General features: G+C 37.6%; 1 protein-coding gene across 2 annotated transcripts in view; it reads left to right on the top strand.

Annotated features, from left to right (window-relative positions):
• Vps16A (vacuolar protein sorting 16) overlaps positions 1–18,622 on the top strand; it is a 432,364-nt gene that overhangs the window by 396,070 nt on the left and 17,672 nt on the right. For both annotated transcript variants that reach the window (XM_090412822.1, XM_090412821.1), the window contains exon 21: positions 819–915. In XM_090412822.1, coding sequence (XP_090268948.1) covers positions 819–915 — 97 coding nt within the window. The remainder of the gene's footprint in view (positions 1–818; positions 916–18,622) is intronic.

The raw sequence follows: 18,622 nt of genomic DNA, 5'->3' as shown, positions 1-18,622 counted from the left end.
ATTGCCTCTAGAACATTTTGTCGCCTTCCTGGTTAGTATCTTCTATATTCTTGCCAAAATCTTTCCATGACTTTTGTTTAGATACTTTTGCACATATCTTAGCTCTCTTACATTTTTCCCTCTTATGGCATCTGCTGATCTACTTGCTGGAGAACTTTTGACTTGGTTTCTTCTTTTCCAGCTCTGCTTGTTTAACTTCTTCCATTAACCATGGAGTTCTGACCTTGCAGACAACTTCACTGCTTGCCTCAATAGCTGAATTGATTTCGTTCTTCAAAATTTAGAACTGAGATTCCAAGATCTGAGTCTTCTTTTGAAACTTTCATTTATTATGAAATGATATTTGTATAGTTGAATTTACAGTTCACTTAAAACATTCTTATGTATTTTTCTTTTCAGTATGAAATTTATTTTTATCTTACTCAAAACTAAATGGTGATCACTTCTGTTTCAAATTTCTATGTACCCTTGTTGTGCATTAAGATGTCACTAAACAATAACATTCAATGTTATTGTTGTTATTGAGATAAAAAACACACAAAACATGCTTATTTCAGCATGTTTTGTGTGTCTTTCCATGCGAATTTGTACAAATCCTTTGAACATGGTACTGTTCAAAGGATTTGTACAAACACATGCAGCAGTTACTTATAAATATTATTAGCTTTACTCTTTTTCTCTAAATTTTCATCAATTTTCCACAGCAGTATATATGTAAACACATTCTCTCTCTCTCTCTCTAGGTATATGTATGTGTGTGTTTAATATATATATATATATATATATATATATTTAAATGAGTAAATTGAAACTTTCAGGTATTATTGGCTGAAGATTACTGTTCTTTCAGAAAATGGACTATGGCTAGAGCTTGAAAAATTTTCCAGGTCAAAGAAATCCCCCATTGGTTATGAGGTAGCATTTGTTATTATTATTATATGGTCTCTCCATGGAGTTGGAAGACTCATTGTGGGAGACCTAAATTAACCTTTATACACACACTAAATAACATACCTCTCCTTAAAGTCATTAATTGTCAGGGCACTCACAACTAATTCTGGCAATCCATTCCACTCACTCATCACTCTTCAAGCAAAAACTAGTTTCTGTACACCCTTACCACATTCTTACACGACTCCAGGGATGACCTCTACATATATATATATATATATATATACTTCATGAACTAAAAATCCTTCATGTCAATTTTATAGAGCTTCTTTAATAACTTATGTTCCTGTCATGCCTCTCTTTTCCACCTATAAACTTTTCATCCCACATGCCTTCAACTTATTCTCATAGGGAACATTCCACAAACTTGACATCTCTGAATCTTCTTCACTACCTCCTGAATCCCCAAGAAACCCTGGTGACCAAATCTGTGCACAGTAGTAAGATGTAGATGAATCATAGCCTTATAAAGAGGGATAATAACCTTCCTATCTTTATTGTTAATGTGTTTTCCAACATTCAAGTAATCCTTTGAGCTATTTTACCAACTTTTTGTCCACCATTGCTTCCAAGTTCCTAGCCTCATCCAGTTCCTGCAATCCACTACCATCAGTGTGATAACAGTATGTAATCATTTCAAACTAAAGTTCATAACTTTAGGTTTTATAATATTAAATTGGCAATCCTTTGCTCAAAATGCCAATTTATTTACATCATCCTGCAGGATTATCTACATCAGCTTTATCAACTATTGCTCTCCCCAGTTTGCATACTCAGCAAACTGAATATCCCCTCCCCTTAAATCTTTCCCTATATCATTAATATACAAATTAGAGTAGTAGCCCTAGTACATAACCCTGAGGCACTTTACTAGTCACATTCATTCTCTTAGATTCCATTCCATCATCTCAGCCAACCTCTATTCATGTTATCAGTTTCATATCCATTTCAATTTGCTCAAACTTTTTGTAATAGTTTTCCATCTAGTATATTGTCATATGCCTTTCAAAATCCAGCACCATCATGGTGAAACCATTTCCTTTATCTAATTCTGTTACCACTCTATTATAAAATGTGAGTTAGTAAGGCACAACCTATGTTTTACAGAGCCATACTGTCCCCTTTATAGTATTATATTCCTAATCACTCATTCCTGAATTTTACCTTTAACCATCCTTTCTAATACTTTAACTAAACATCACTCCTGAAATATTATTTGGTGTAATTTGGTACTTCTGTCTTGGAGCCACCTTTATGTAACCAAACTATCCTACCCTCTTTCCTATGAAACTGCATTCAGCATTGCACATGCTCATAAAGGGCTAAATGCACACTAGACTGCATCCCCATTAATACTTCTAGTTTCCCTGATTTTGCACTTCCAACTTTTCTCTTTTTCTTTCTCTCTCAGAACAGCACTCTCTTCAAGCAGTGGTGAGCTATGGAAATTTTAACAAAGGGCTCGCATCATCGAGCAAAAAAAAAGCCGTATTTCACACAAAAACTTTTATTAATACAGCTTGTGTACAAATGCCAATCAAAACGTATCAGGGGAAAATCATTCTGTAAAGGCTATCATTTTTAAATAAATATTTCATGATCTAAACATGAAATATTTGCACACAATCATCTGTGTTAATTTATCTTACATAAGAAAAACATTTTTTAACTATCAAAATATAATAAGAATAAAATCTTTTATAATCGCACATATGCAATAGTCCGCCTTTTTTATAAACAAAATAAATTTGTTTAGTTTGCGATAGAAGTTTTTATGACAAACAATCTATGAATAATAAAAAAATATCTAAACACAATAACATTGAAATACGATATATATTTCTCTTTTGTTTTTATACTTCACGTGATATCAACGATACCAATCAAGGGGGCATTATTTTATAGTCCTATTTATTTATATGTGATTACCAAAAGTGAATTCTTATTTGTAAAATGGTAGTAACAGTAACTATAATATTTTATTTAATAAAATCACTTTGTTAGGTTACCGTATGAATTTGTTGCGTAATATATTTCAACAAATTATGTTGTTGTTGTTTTTTTGAAAATATAAAAAATTTCTGAAATTTCTTGCAAATTTGAGAAAATTTAACAAATGGCTCGGGCTAGCCCCTTATAGCTCACCACTGTCTTCAAGTATCTAACTCTGAAACTATTAAATGCTATCCATTAGGCATATACAAGTTGTTTCATCCATTGATTTACTCCATTACACCTGAATGGTGTAATGGAGTAAATTAGATAAATGCAAACTATTCCTCCTGCAAAATCTTGTCATTCACTCATTATCAATCATCATCCTTCTTTTCAGTTCTATCCTATCATGTTATTATTATTATTATTGTTCCGGGCAACTCCAAGGAGTCGATAGACTCATCGAGGGAGGCTCTAACATCATGTCAATAACAACTATTCGACATTGACACAGTATCCATCATACCTTGCCTTGAACTCATTCACGGTCGTAGCACCCACAACAGACTCTGGAAGCTTATTCCACTCATTTACCACTCTCCAAGTAAAAAACCTACCTCTAACACCCTTGTCAACCACGCTCTTGCCCAGCTTCCATGCATGGCCCCTAGTCCTCCCACCACCAGTCATATTTTCAAAAATATCTTCTGGATCAATCTTATAGAAACCCTTCAGTAATTTGAATGTCTCAATCATATCACCCCTCCTTCGCCTATCGTCCAATCTCTGCAACCCACAAATCTTCAACCTATTCTCATAAGGTTCATTTCACAGACCTTCTATCATCTTGGTCACTCATCTCTGGATCCTCTCCACTTCCTCCCCATCACGAAGAAACCCTGGTGCCCACTGAGCACAGTAGTCCAGATGGGGTCTGGACTACTGTGCTCAGTGGGCTCAAGGCTCGATACAGAGGAACAACAACTTGTTTGTCTCTGCATGTTAAAGTATTTTTCAGAAGCCAAGTGATTTGATGAGCTGATTTAGTCACTTTTGCAATGTGCCCCCTAAACTTCAATTCCCTATCCACCAACACTCCCAAATCCCTGGCCTCATCAGTCTCCTGGAGTACAGTTCCACCAATGCGATATACTGCTGCTATGCTTTTCACCCCAAAGTGCATAACCTTACACTTTGCCACATTAAATTGACATCCATTTTTCCTAGCCCAGTCCTCCAAACTATCTAAATCATCCTGTAAAATTTTGACATCCTGTGCACTCACAATTGCTCTACCCAACTTTGCATCATCAGCAAACAAGTGAACACTTCCTCTCAAATCCTTTCCTATATCATTGATGAACAAATTGAAAAGCAGTGGTCCAAGATCCGAGCCCTGCGGCACACCACTAGTCACAAGTTAAGTGACTATTCACTTAACTTGTGGAGACTAGTGACCAGACTAGTGGAGTCTTTTAGACTCCACTCCTGCATAAACCACTCTCTGGTATCTCTCCTTCAACCACCCTCCTATCCATCTGACCAACCATATATCTATCCCCATCTGCTCCAGTTTACTGATTAGGGTTCCATGTGGTATCCTGTCAAAGGCCTTGGCAAGGTCCAGTAGTATCACTGTAAACCCATTACCCCTATCCAGTTCAGCCGTCACTGTGTTATAAAATGTGAGCAAGTTACTGAGGCATGATCTACCCTTCACAAAACCATGTTGTCCCCCATACAATATCCCATTTTCATCTATCCAATCCTGTATTCTTTTCTTGACTAATTTCTCTAAGACCTTGACAATGATTCCTGATATGCTAATTGGTCGGTAATTTACAATAGCAGTCTTAGAACCACCATTATGCAGTGGAACTATAATCCTCTCTTTCCACCCCCTTGGGAATAACCCAGACCCGAGCCTCAAATTAAACAAAATGGTCAAGGGTACTGACAATTCTTTAGCTGCTTCTCGTACGACACGAGCTGGTATACCATCCAATCCCACGGATGTATTGACATTGAGGTTATGCAATAGACTACTCACCTCCACTTCATTCACCACAATTCCCATATAATCTACTGGTTTATTTGTTTCTGCAATGTCACCACCTGGATGATATATATACTTGCAAAGTGCTCACTCAGTAACTCAACTATATCAACTAATTCAGTTACCTCCTTACCATCGGCATTCTTTAAAATCATTCTGCCATGTACATTTTTCCTTTTACTTGCTACATATCTAAAAAACTGTTTAGGATTCTCTTTAGCCTGCATGGCCAATGTTTTTTCGTAATCTTTTTTGCTTTTCTTACCGCACTCGTTACCCTTCTGGCCTGCGCTTTATATCGTTCATGTGCTGCTGGTCACCTTTCTCCTTAAATTCACTCCATAGTTGTTTCTTTTTTGCAGCTCAAGCTTAATGGTGTTGTTCATCCATTTAACCCCTACTTGATTTATTATTCAGACTCTAGGTATACAGTCAGCCATTGCTTCATGCAAACACTTCTTAACTGCCTCCCATGCACTATCAACTTCTAGTCCTTGCAGTTGTACATGCCATGGCACTGAACCAGTCAAACTCCTAAGCTTGTCATATTTTCCAGCCCGACAATTCCACATGTACCCTGTCTTAATTGAAAATTCCACACCTCTAGCCACCTCCCAAGTCAAGACCCTATGATCACTCTCACCAATTGGTGGCAATGTGGTCATATTTGTTACAGCCAAATCCTCAGATGTAATTACTAGGTCAAGCACTCTCTGACCCCTAGTATTTTCCATTATATGCTGTCGCAGATAGTTATCCCTTAATAACCGCATAAAATCCAATTCCTTCCTCCCGTGTGTCCTCTCCTCACTCCAATCAATGCGACCATAGTTGAAATCTCCCATAATAATTACCCTCCTTCCACTCATTTCTTCTATTTGCTTGTTCATACTGTCACCACCATCTTTTCCATCACTTGGTCTATAGCAGCACCCAATTGTATATTTAGTTCTGCTAGCCACAATCTCACAACAAATGGCCTCAAATGTGCTCTTTTCTCTATCCTGCAATTCAACTTCCATTCTCCTTGGCTCTAGCTCATCAGCTATCATCAACAATACTCCTCCCCCCATTTTATTCTCCCTGTCATTCCTGAACACACTATACCCATCACATTCAATCCCACAGCTATATCTACAGTCAGCCATGATTCACTAATACCAATAACCTGTGGTCTGGAAGTGCAAGCCATGGCCCAAAACTCTTCCTTCTTGTTCCTAATACTCCTAGCATTAGTGTACATGAATTTAAGACCCCCCATTAGCCCCAACCCTACCTTGATGCCTTATATTAACTATCCCACTCTGATTTGTTGTCCTTATTCGCTCGTGCATATTATATACATTCAACTGCCTCCCTAAGGACTGTATATCTACTCCCCCCCCCCCCTTAATAAATCTAGTTTCCCTGAATTTGCACATCCACTACATTCAGTAACACTTTCTCAAGTCTCCTTACATAAGCATTCAAATGCGAGCCATCCATCTTATATAGATCCTTTCGCCCATCGACCTCACTCCACACATCCACAAATTCCACACCACTCGTCATACATAACCCACGCATAAAGTCATTCGCAATTATGACCCTCCTTTTAAACATTTCACTGTCATACCGTGGCAAAAGACTAATCATTCTAACTCTCCCACTCTTTTCTTTTGCTACCTCAAACAATTCATTCAGGTCTTCTATCATTTCCGTTTTATCTCCTTTCAAATCATTCGTACCTGCCACAACAATCATTTCTTTCACCCTTTCCCTTTGCTCTCTAATAGACTCAGTTACATCCTTTATGGTTGCACCAGGTTGGTACGATTTTGTCAATTCCTCTATTAACATGCCTCGTACTAACGAGTCTCCATACAGCACTCTATCCTTCATTTTGTTCATGTTCACACTCATATGCCTATTTTTCCTGTCATACTTTTTATTATTGGTTGGTTCATTCAGTCAACTTTTGCTCATACGCTCTAGCTGCTGTTTTGCCCTTTGTATCGCACCATTCAGCAATGCGATCTCACTCATTGCATCTATCTCATCTTTTTTATTCTCTGTAAAACCATTAATACTATCATTCACACTTTCTACATTCACACTCTCACAATTCTCTGGTACAACCTCGCTGTTTCTTGTCATATCCCTATTTTCTTCATTCTGAAGTTTGACAAAAATATCACACTCACGATCCGAAATACACTTCAGTTCCTCATTTTCCCTACATTTTCTACACACATTCACTCCTTTATTATCATCTAACCACACTCTGACTGCACTCCGCAAAGCGTGCATTTCACAGATAGTACGCTGAATCATCTCCTTTACATTACTGTTCTTGAAAGAAGATGGCGAACCATCATTACTGGCCGCCATTTTCCTTCGTACTGGAGCCATACTTACTAGTAACATATTTTATCAAATTATAAATTATAAACACCAAAAACACACAAACAGACGCACTAAGATACGCAAGGCAAACAAAACTATGCAATATTAAGTAAATTTATCAACGATAACTGAAAATAACGCTTATCTTATCAGGAGCTTTCACGAACACTACACACTACGAATCCCTCTAGCGGCGACTTCCCGACATAGATTATGTTATAAAACACTTCAGTACACTAACTACACTAATAAAACTACAATAATATACTAAAATTACACAATTGAATCTAACAAAATATTAATAAATCAACAAAAATTACAAATCTTTCAGGAGCTCTCCGACAGTACGTCCTTTCACCAGCTACCCTCGACACCAAAACTCTAAATGTTGATGTAGCAGTAGACTCGAATAATTTCTGCTAGCCAAAATAACTAATTCTTTCACTTCTCTCCTCTGCAAACTAGCAGCTTCACTAATATCCCAGATCTTCACACCCATGAAACATGCTTTCATCACTGTTTCATTAAAACACCTCTTATCATTTGATCTCAATACAATACCTTCTCCTTACTCCCAGTTTTTCACACTTTCCCATTCGGTTTTTCTTTCATTCTCCCTCTTGATGTACCACACAGCAATCATTTTGTCCAGTTGCTCCAGTGTACATTTTATCCTCTGAAAGATGCCATGTAAGAGTGCTATTTCACTCATTGCCATCACTTCATCATCCACATTACCTTCAGCCACTTCTTTCCTGTTCTGATGCATGATTTATGCACACATTCCCTACAACAGTTTTGCTATCTTGCTTTACCTCGTTGATATTAGTTACACAACTTGCATTTCTTGCACTCATGCACAAAACATTTCTGACTCTCTCTCTCTCTCTACTCTTGCTTTCATGCCATAAACCATTCACCCTTGACAATGAGTATGTAGGATACACACTACATCATACAAAATCCCTCATGCTAGGCTCACTGAACAATGAAGCCTTGTCTGTCATTTTCCTCATAAGAACTGGTGCCATAAAAAACGGTTTCTGAGCAATATTGTGTATTAAATTTCACAAACACATACATACTCAACTTTCCAGTCTGAAGTAAGTAAAATACTACCAAAAAATATATTATTAAAGTTACTAATATTCACTAAAATAAAAGACATCTGTAAGCCATATGTGGTACTACTTCTCCAAGGTAAAGTGCCAATAACAGTATATTTGTTGATATTATCATATTTTGCAAATCATTAATTGTATGTTATATTTTCTATCATCTTCTTTCAGAGACTTTCTTATTTGATACCATATTCACCAGTTGTCTTTTCCTGGTGAATATTGTAGACCTTCACCACAATATATTAGTATATGAAGTTATGTTTCTGTCTCTGGAATGAAATTTGAATTGGGAAAAATGTTCCATATTAACGTTAAGTTTAATTGTGGAGAAAGCCCTATGTAAAAATGAAAATGTTTGTGCCTGTTTTGTTGACTTACAGAGAGCATTCAACAGTACAGATTAGAAAGTAACATGGGCTGCACTTGAATCTTATGGAGTGGACAAAACCTGATATGTGTATTGCTCAATGACAATACAGAGACTGCTGTAAGAAACTATGGAGAAATAGGAAGATGGTTCTGGACAACAAGATGTATGAGACAAGAAGATCCACTATCCGCAAGCATCTTCCTCATGCGTTTGAAAAGAACAATGGATTTCATAAAGGATAATATAGGGGGAATTTCAATTCAAGATAGAAAAATAAATAATTTACAATTGCAGATGGTATTGTCATTATTTGAAGATGAAGAGGAACTAGAAAGAACAGTGTTGAAGTTAAGTGAAGAAGGAAAGATATATGGATTGATAATGAACATCAATAAAATAAAAACAGTGATATTCAGATAGAAGAAGATGAAAAAAAAAAAGCAAATAAAGGTCAATGGGCAGGAGCTGAAAGAGGTCTTCACATACGCAATTTAACTATAAAAAAAGATAAGTTCTTGGATAAGAAAAGTGAAAGTAAACCTACAAGCAATGGACAAGATATGGAAAAGTAAATCAGGGAGTTTTTCCATAAAGCTGAGACTGTTGGAAACATGCATATTCACAAATGCTGTTTATAGTTGGGAGACATGGGTGATGGTCAGAGACTCTGTGAGATGTATTGGCTTTAAAAAGAATATGCTCTAGAAGGATTCTACAAATTGGATGGATGCAAAGGTAACATATAAAGAACTGTATAGCAAAGTAAAGTACAAAGAGAATCTAATTCAGAAAATAATTTGAAGGAACCTAAAGTTTTTTATGGATATATCTGCAGAACAAAGACAGTAGAAAGATCAAAACCTCGATGCTTGGTACATTGGAATGGATAAATGATGTGAAAGAGTTTGCAAGATTTGAGTCACCTGGCAGTGTACAGAGAGAAATGGTAAAGAATTGTGAAACAAGCATTGGACCCATGGGCAGTGATGATGAATTGCACATGCTATGTGACTGAAGGAAATCATTATCTATCCAAACCAGATGATGAAGCTAAGCAGTGACATTTTATTTCATTTATTATTATATAATAGAGGAGCATTAGGGACAAAGGGTCCCTAATGCTACATTAGGAACAAATTTGGCATGAAAATCATCAGTAATAGAAAGACCAAAACTATGAAAGCAGACTGGAACATAGAAAATTTCAGCTGCATTCTGAATGGAGAGCCCATAGAACAAGTAAAATCTTTCAGCTTCAAGTACAGTTTTTAACAAAGATGGCAAATTAAATTTAGAAATAAACAACAGAATAAGCAAAGATGGTATGGTGGGAGAGCCATTTGAATAAATTTATATGGAATATTAACCAAAACATTAAACTATCAGTATGCAAGACAGTGTTCAAACCAGTTTTAAGTTATAGATGTGAGAGTTGGGTTAGAAATTAAACACTTGATCAAAGTTTACAGACCACAGATATGAGAATTCTGAGAAAGTTTAGGGGATTGAACAGATGGTATCAATGACAGCATCATATTAAAAGTGAAGACATTAGGAAGGAACTTAACATTGTTAGCATTCAAGAATGTGTGAGTATGGCTAATCTAAGGTGAATATGGCCACTTAAATAGAATGGGAGAGGATAGGTTAGCAAAACAGACAGGTGTTTGATGCCATGAATGCAGGAAAAAGATCCAGAGGTTGATCAAGATTTAATTGATTCAGTCAGAAGTGCCTTAGAAGAATGAAATATTAGATACTACAATATTGGAGTGCTGGCAAGTAATAGACTAATTTGGAGGAAAATTGTTGATAGGAGATTAGTAATAACGTGTGTTCATGTAATACTGTCATAGTAACCTGAATATCCCTTGAGGGTACATATCAGGAATTGATGATGATGTTATCAGAAATTAAGTTAAGATTATTAATATTCAAAAATGTGAAAGTAGAATTAAACCATAATGTATGACACTTAGATAAAATGGAAATGTAAGATTAGCAACGCTGGTCTTTGAAATAAAAATATTACCTTTAAATCTTCAGCATTGTGGTCTCACAATATGCACTGAAAACCATCAGATACCTAATAATGACTTACAAAAGCTTTGCCAGGCTGGGTGGAAAGGATCTCCCATTGATGGCTCTGACCATTTTCATCCTTATGCTTTTCTATGCTTCCCTTATTTTTCACACTACTTCTGCCGACTCTTTTTTTTATCTTCCAGACTGCCATCACTGGGATCCAAAGCTTTGCTACTGTGATTGCCTTGTGATGCAACTCATGGATATCTGGGAAAAGGGAATATTGATAGTTGTGCACTAATTTAAACTCTGCTTTGGCAAGATAGCAGTACTGGATGGCCCAGCCATGATCAATTGGCTAGTGGGTTTGTATGCAAGGCGAATAGCATTGAAGTAAATCTCCTTCCTTATGGTCCAGAGACAGGTTTTAAGGCTTACTGTGGTATTAGTATGGCATCTGGGGTAACTCTGGCATTCCCCTCCCAAGTGCAGTCATTTCTTTCCTTTGTGTCTATGTGTGTTGTGGGTGGGACGCCCTGGCACTTAAATTCCCTTTGAGAATGAGTAATTTTTCATCCTCAAGTTTGCAATGTCAATTGAAAACAAAATCAAGAATTGAAAAACATCAGAAGCAGCAATAAACATACCACCCTTTGTAATATTACACTCAACTCAAGAACATCCACTCAGGAAAATGCCATCCTTCTTCATCCAGAAGGGTTTGGAAGAGTTGACAGGATCTCGAGAGTCAGTGAAGAACTCTGTACAGGAGACATTCTTATAGAAACAACAGCACAGATACAATCAGAACCTCTCTTTTTGTGCAACATTCACTTAGAGAATATCAATCGCTGTTCTTGAAGAATAATAACAGAGTGGGACTTCCTTGATCTACCAGACAAAGCGCTCTGCTCTGAATTAAAACACTGAGGAGTGACAGCCATAGTAAGACTCCTTATACGTAAGGATGGGCATCTGGTTTCCCACAAGGCACATCATTTTTACTTTAAACACATTAAATAACCAACATCTGTGAAAGCAGGATATCTAACCTCTCCAGCTTGACTCTACATCCTGAACCCTTTCTGCTGCTTTGTCAGAAGACTGGTTATTCTCAGACTGCCTTTCATAGCTCTGCCATCTGTGCCCAATGTGGCATTAAAGAAGATTGTAAGAGCAAAACACTGAAATGCTCTAATTGTGAAGGAGATTATCTATTGTATGATAATTAATACTTAAGAAATTGACAGCGTACACTAGAAATATAAATTAAAGCAACTTTAATATATACTTTCCGATATTTCGGCAACATCACGTTGCCATCTTCATGGGAACTTAAGATAAAGACACGTGCACGTGAGTACTACATAACAGCAAATGAGAAACGAAGCGAGGAAGCTACCGTTTTCCTAAAGTCCTGATGGTGCCCCCCCTGGCAGGCTATATTAGGTGTTCTTGGCCTTTGGGCTGAAGTTCTTCTGATGTATGTTTCCCAAATTTGGGGCAGTCTCATGCATCCAAATTTGTTGAGGTTTGGCATGTTCCAAAGGGCTGAAGCTGATTCCATGAATAGTCTTTCATATTTGAACTTGCTGCAGCGTATTATTGTGGCTTTCTTCCACCTTATTTTGTGGCAACTATCAAGAGCATGGTCTGCAAGCCCAGAGTGGCTGTACTGGTGTAATCGGATGTAGTCCTTGTGTTCTGAGATTCTGATATTTGCTGTCCTGCCTGTTTGGCCAAAGTAGGACAATTTACAGCTGCAAGGGACCTGGTATACACCAGGTAGATCTAGGGGAAGTGGTTGGTCTTTAGTGGAGCGGAAGGGATGCCAATTTTCTATATGGTCTGTAACAAGTGGTCAATCATGTTTTTTTAGGATTTTGTTGATTTTTTTCCGAGGTGCTTCGGATGTAGGGAATGATGATGGATTTAGAGTAATCTTTTTTGTGAAAGGGGGAGGGGAGGTGGGTTGTGGTGGATATCTAGTTTTAGTATTTTTTGGATTTTTTTTTTTTTTTGGGGGGGGGGGGTAGCCATTGTGAGAAAATGTTAAAGATGTGATTTAGTTCAGTGGCTAGGGCTTGGTCATTTGAACAGATTAGTTTAGCCCTGTTGAATAGTGTCTTAATAACTCCATATTGTTGTGATTGTTGGTGAATGTATCTCCCTGTATGGTTGGGTTTTCTAAAAACTGAGAAAACCAAGGTACCATCCAGGTGACTAGTGTGTCTGGGAAGGGGAGGCTATTGTTTTCCTCTTTTTCCAAGGTGAACTTGATTCTAAGATGTTGGTTGTTTAAGTGTGTTAGGAAGGAGAGGAGTGTATCCAGGCCATGTGGACAAATAGCAAACACATCATCAATGTAGCGAAGCCATATGATAGGTTTTTGTGGGGCAGAGTTTAAGGCTTTCTCTTCAAAAGTCTCCATAAAGAAGTTGGCCAAGGGTGGGGAAAGTGGTGAACCCATGGTTGTCCCCTCTATCTGTTTGTAGAATTTTTCCTGCCAAACGAAATAGCCTGAGTCCATTGTGAACTGAAATAGGGCTGAGATATCGGGAGGAAATTTAGCTTGGATTAGCTCTAAGGTTTCTTTGAGGGGGACATTTGTGAATAAGGAGGAGACGTCAAAACTGACCATTATGTCATTATGTTGGAGCGTAAGGTTTTCTATACTGGCTTTGAAGTGGGCTGAGTTTTTTTATGTGTGATGGTGTGTTGCCAGTATAGTGTGAGAGCGCTTTGGCTAAATATTTAGCTAGTTTATAAGTGGGGGGATCAATGCCATCTACTATGGGACGTAATAGCACATTTTCTTTATGTATTTTTGGGAGCCCATATATACAGGGGGGTCTAGAGTTATATGGTTTTAGTCTGTTAGTAATCTCCACAGGCCAAGAAGTGACTTTCTTAAGGAGCCTACGGAGTTTTCTAATTTGTGAGTTGGTGAGATGATGGTATTCAATGGGGAGGTAAGTAGTTCGATCTAATAGTAAAACCTTAAGCTTTACCATAAGCTACTTACCTCCCCATTGAATACAATCCCACCAACTCACAAATTAGAAAACTCAATAGGCTCCTTAAGAAGGTCACTTCTTGGCCTGTGGAGATTACTAACAGACTAAAACCATATATCCCTAGACTACTCCCCCCCCCCCCCCATATATATGGGCTCCCAAAAATACATAAAGAAAATGTACCATTACGTCCCATAGTGGATGGCATTGATTCCCCCACTTACAAACTAGCTAAGTATTTAGCCAAAGCGCTCTCATACTATAGTGACAACACATCATCACACATAAAAAACTCAGCCCACTTCAAAGCCAGTATAGAAAACCTTACACTCCAACATTATGACATAATGGTCAATTTTGACATCTCCTCTTTATTCACAAATGTCCCCCTCAAAAAAACCTTAGAGCTAATCCAAGCTAAATTTCCTCCCGATATCTCAGCCCTATTTCAGTTCACAATGGACTTAGGCTAGTTCGTTTGGCAGGAAACATTCTACAAACAGATAGAGGGGACAGCCGTGGGTTCACCACTTTCTCCAACCTTGGCCAACTTCTTTATGGAGACTTTTGAATAGAAAGTCTTAAACTCCGCCCCACAAAAACCTATCATATGGCTTCGCGACATTGATGATGTATTCGCTATTTGTCCACATGGCCGGATACACTCCTCTCATTCCTAACACACTTAAACAACCACAACCAACATCTTAGAATCAAGTTCACCCTGGAAAAAGAGGGAAACAATAGCCTCCCCTTCCTGGACACCCTACTCACCCGCCAACCGGATGGTACCTTGGTTTTCTCAGTTTTTAGAAAACCCACCCATACAGGCAGATACATTCACCAAAAATCACAACAATAGGAAGTTATTAAGATACTATTCAACAGGGCTAAACTAATCTGTGCAAATGACCAAGCCCTAACCACTGAACTAAATCACATCCTTAACATTTTCTCAGCCAATAGCTATCCCCCTCCCAAAAAAAAAATCCAAAGAATACTAAAACAAGATATCCACAACCCCCCATTTCACAAAAAAGATTTCTCTAAATCCATCACAATTCTCTATATCCGAGGCACCTCGGAAAAAATCAACAAAATCGTAAAAAAAACATGACTTGACCATTTGTTACAGACCATATAGAAAATTGGCATCCGTTATCCACTCCACTAAAGACCAACCACTTCCTCTAGATCTACCTGGTGTATTCCAGGTCCCTTGCAGCTCTAAATTGCCCTACTTTGGCCAAACAGGCAGGACAGCAAATATTAGAATCTCAGACAATGACTACATCCGATTTCACCAGCACAGCCGCTCTGGGCTTGCAGACCATGCTCTGGATACTTGCCACAAAATAAGGTGGAAGAAAGCCACAATAATAAAACATTAACAATAATACGCCGCAGCAAGTTCAAATATGAAAGACTATTCATGGAATCAGCTTCAGCCCTTTGGAACATGCCAAACCTCAACAAATTTGGATGCATGAGACTGCCCCAAATTTGGGAAACATACATCAGAAGAACTTCAGCCCAAAGGCCAAGAACACCTAATATAGCCTGCCAGGGGGGCACCATCAGGACTTTAGGAAAACGGTAGCTTCCTCGCTTCGTTTCTCATTTGCTGTTATGTAGTACTTGCATGCACGTGTATTTTTCTTAAGTTCCCATGAAGATGGCAACGTGATGTTGCCAAAATATCGTAACGTATATACAGTAAAACCCCGTTTTTATGTTCCTGTAATTTACATCATTTTCTGTTGGTTTCGTCTTAAGGTCTATTCTTATGATATATTGTTTTCCCACCATTAACAACTTGATGTGGACGTTATTTCCCGTGATTTCCGTTTTTTTTCCTCGGGTGGCAATACTAATTTTCGAATCGATTTCCTCTCATTCAAATCGATTTCTGCAGAAATTGCACACTTCTATTCCCAGATGGCGTTTCTTTCGGGTGTAGTTTCATTTCTGCCATCACGGTGGCTTGCATGCTTGCAGCAGTAATGTAATGATGAGCGATACCGTGATTTTTTAATTACAGTACAAATTGATATTGCAGAATTTCTGCTACATAATTTAATGTGTGAAAGTTGCTTTCAAGTTGCAGTGATGGATTAATCATGTTAGTTACATGGAGAAAAAAGACAGAAAATGTATTTCGATTAAAGAAAAGATGGCAATTCTGTGATGTGTAGATTGGCATGCCGGAACACATGTGCATTTAGCAAAAGATCTTGGACTCTCCATGTCCACTTTGAACACTATAGTAAAAAACAGGTCAAGCATTGAACTCAATGCAAGTCAATCTGGAGCTATGTCAAAAAAAAAATGAAAAGCAGAAACAATCAGCAATTAAAGATTTTTTAAAATAGATAAATATAAGTAATTGTAAATATCATTTAAATATTTATTTTTAGTTATTGAATTTTGTAATCTAGTGTGTAGACTCACATACTAGCAGTAAGTCATCTTTTAGCCTTTTTTTAATGTTTCTTTACATTTCCTGCTATTTACACTTTTTTCCATCAGTCCCCTGAAAAGTGTAAAAAAGGGGTTTTACTGTATTAAAGTTGTTTTAATTTATATTTCTAGTATATGCTGTCAATTCCTTAAATATTAATTATCATCTTTAACCAGTGTATAAGCCTTTCTACAAGAATTATCTATTGTACTTCCAAGTATGCCAAAGATGGAAGGACAAAAAGAAGATCCAAAAAAATAAACACTGAGAGGGGTATCCCTTTCCAGGAGGTGAAGAGGCAGTATACCACAAAAGTTACTACATTCTCTTACAATGAGAAGGCAACAGTAAAGAACATGTCAATGGGGGGGGGGGGTGATGTGTATGTCAATCCTACCTTCTCATATCTACAACATCCATAAATAATATGATTTGCTTGCTGTCTTTCTCTCTCTTGAGCACACAAGAGAAAAATCTATATGTGCTCACTCCTGAGGACATGCAAAAAAATGTTCCCACTTATTGAGAAAATTATGGGATATGCACTGCCGAAAACAAAGCTGTGCTGCCAGCTCCTTTAATAGATGGCATGGATACCGCCATTCCCTCACAAAAAGATAAAACATTTAATATACTTTATGCCAAGAGATTCCAGTTTGATATCTTGGATATTTTTCCAGGTGAAGGAGAAATGATGGACACTGGCCTTCTATAATTTTCCAAATAACAAAACTAATGAAAACAAACATCTCAAAACAAATAAAATATCTCAACATAGGAGGCCAGATGATGAAAAAAGAAATAATGAAAACACTTCTATGATGGAATTGTCATGGATTCCATTAAAACAAGACTCTACTGCAGAATTATAAACATTTTTGCCTGCAGGAAACATACGTGAAGCCCAGTGATGATCTTGCATTACAAAATATAGCCATCATTCCTCAGGACAGAATTTGGAATGGACCTGCCCACTGAGGAGTTGTCATTCTTGTGGGCATCCATATCCCCCCCTCTCCTTAACACTAAGTCTCACTTAATACAAATATAGAGACAGCCTGCTGCATCTACTTACCTCCTGCTGCAGATATCTCTCACGATTACCTTCCTGATGTTATATTGCAGTTATCATCCCCTTTGCTTTTAATGTGGAATTTAAATGGACACAACATTCTGTGAAGTAGTGCTGAAACTAACATCAGAGGAAGAGTTGTGGAGCATATGCTCAACAACAATAACCCCTCTCTATTAAACACCAGAATCAACACTTTCTTCCACATGCCTACCCAAACATACACTGCCATTGATGTAACTGCTTGCTCATCCTGCCTCTTCCCATTGTTCAAGAGGGAAACTGAAGACAACCTATTTGGAAGGTGAGCATTTTCCCATGATATCCACTTTTTTTACATGAGGAACCATGTACTACATCACAGATATTATGATGGAAAATTGAGCAAGTTGACTGGCCCACCTTCTGTATTTTAGCAGAATTAGATTCCCCAACAGTCAGATTATCTCCTATCAGTGATGTAGGGAACCACATGTGGACCCAAGCTACACCAACTGCAATTCCTAAAACACCTATTCAGTTTCCATGCTTCCCTAAGCCATAGTGGAATGATAATCGCATAATAGCCAAGGAAGCACAGAAGAAATCATGCAGCATTTTATGTGCACATCTTCACAAGAAACAAACCTCATCATATGTGCTCAAGTCCAATTTAGACACATCCAGCATTAGAGTTAGAGCAATCCTGGATCCACTATACATCTTCTATAACAAGGGCAACCAAAAGCAAAGAAGTATAGGATAAAATCTGTAAAATCAAAGCAGATACACCACCCACCAGCGCTACATCCTTGAACGTAATGCATTTGCACAGTTTCCAAAACAGTGGCAGTTATTGTATCTGAAACACCCAGGAATGGATCAAAAATCCCTAATAAACTATTGGCCAGTTGCTCTGACCAGCTGCTAGTGCAAAATTGTGGAAAAAATGATTAACTCTTGTCTTTTATAGTTTCAAGGGAAAGACACCCTTTTTTCCAGAACACAACAGGTTTTATAAATATCATTCTACAGCTGATTATCTAATCTGACTGCAAGCATCCATTAGAGATACCATCGTAAAACAAGTACTTAGTATCAGTTTTCTTTGTTATGGAAAAAGCCTATGATACTGCTTGGAGATTCTGAATTTTGAAAGACCTACACAATTTTGGTCTCAGAGGGAATCTCCCTCTCTTCAGCAATAACTTTTTATCCAACTGAATCTTCCAAGGGGGTGCTTAAGGGTC

Source organism: Typopeltis vanoorti, chromosome 23 (assembly GCF_054136105.1).
Source record: "Typopeltis vanoorti isolate ZY-2024b chromosome 23, IOZ_Tvanoo_1.0, whole genome shotgun sequence".
NCBI lineage: Eukaryota > Metazoa > Arthropoda > Arachnida > Uropygi > Thelyphonidae > Typopeltis > Typopeltis vanoorti.
The sequence above is the reverse complement of the archived record's forward strand: the minus strand, read 5'-3'. Positions and strand labels throughout refer to the sequence as shown.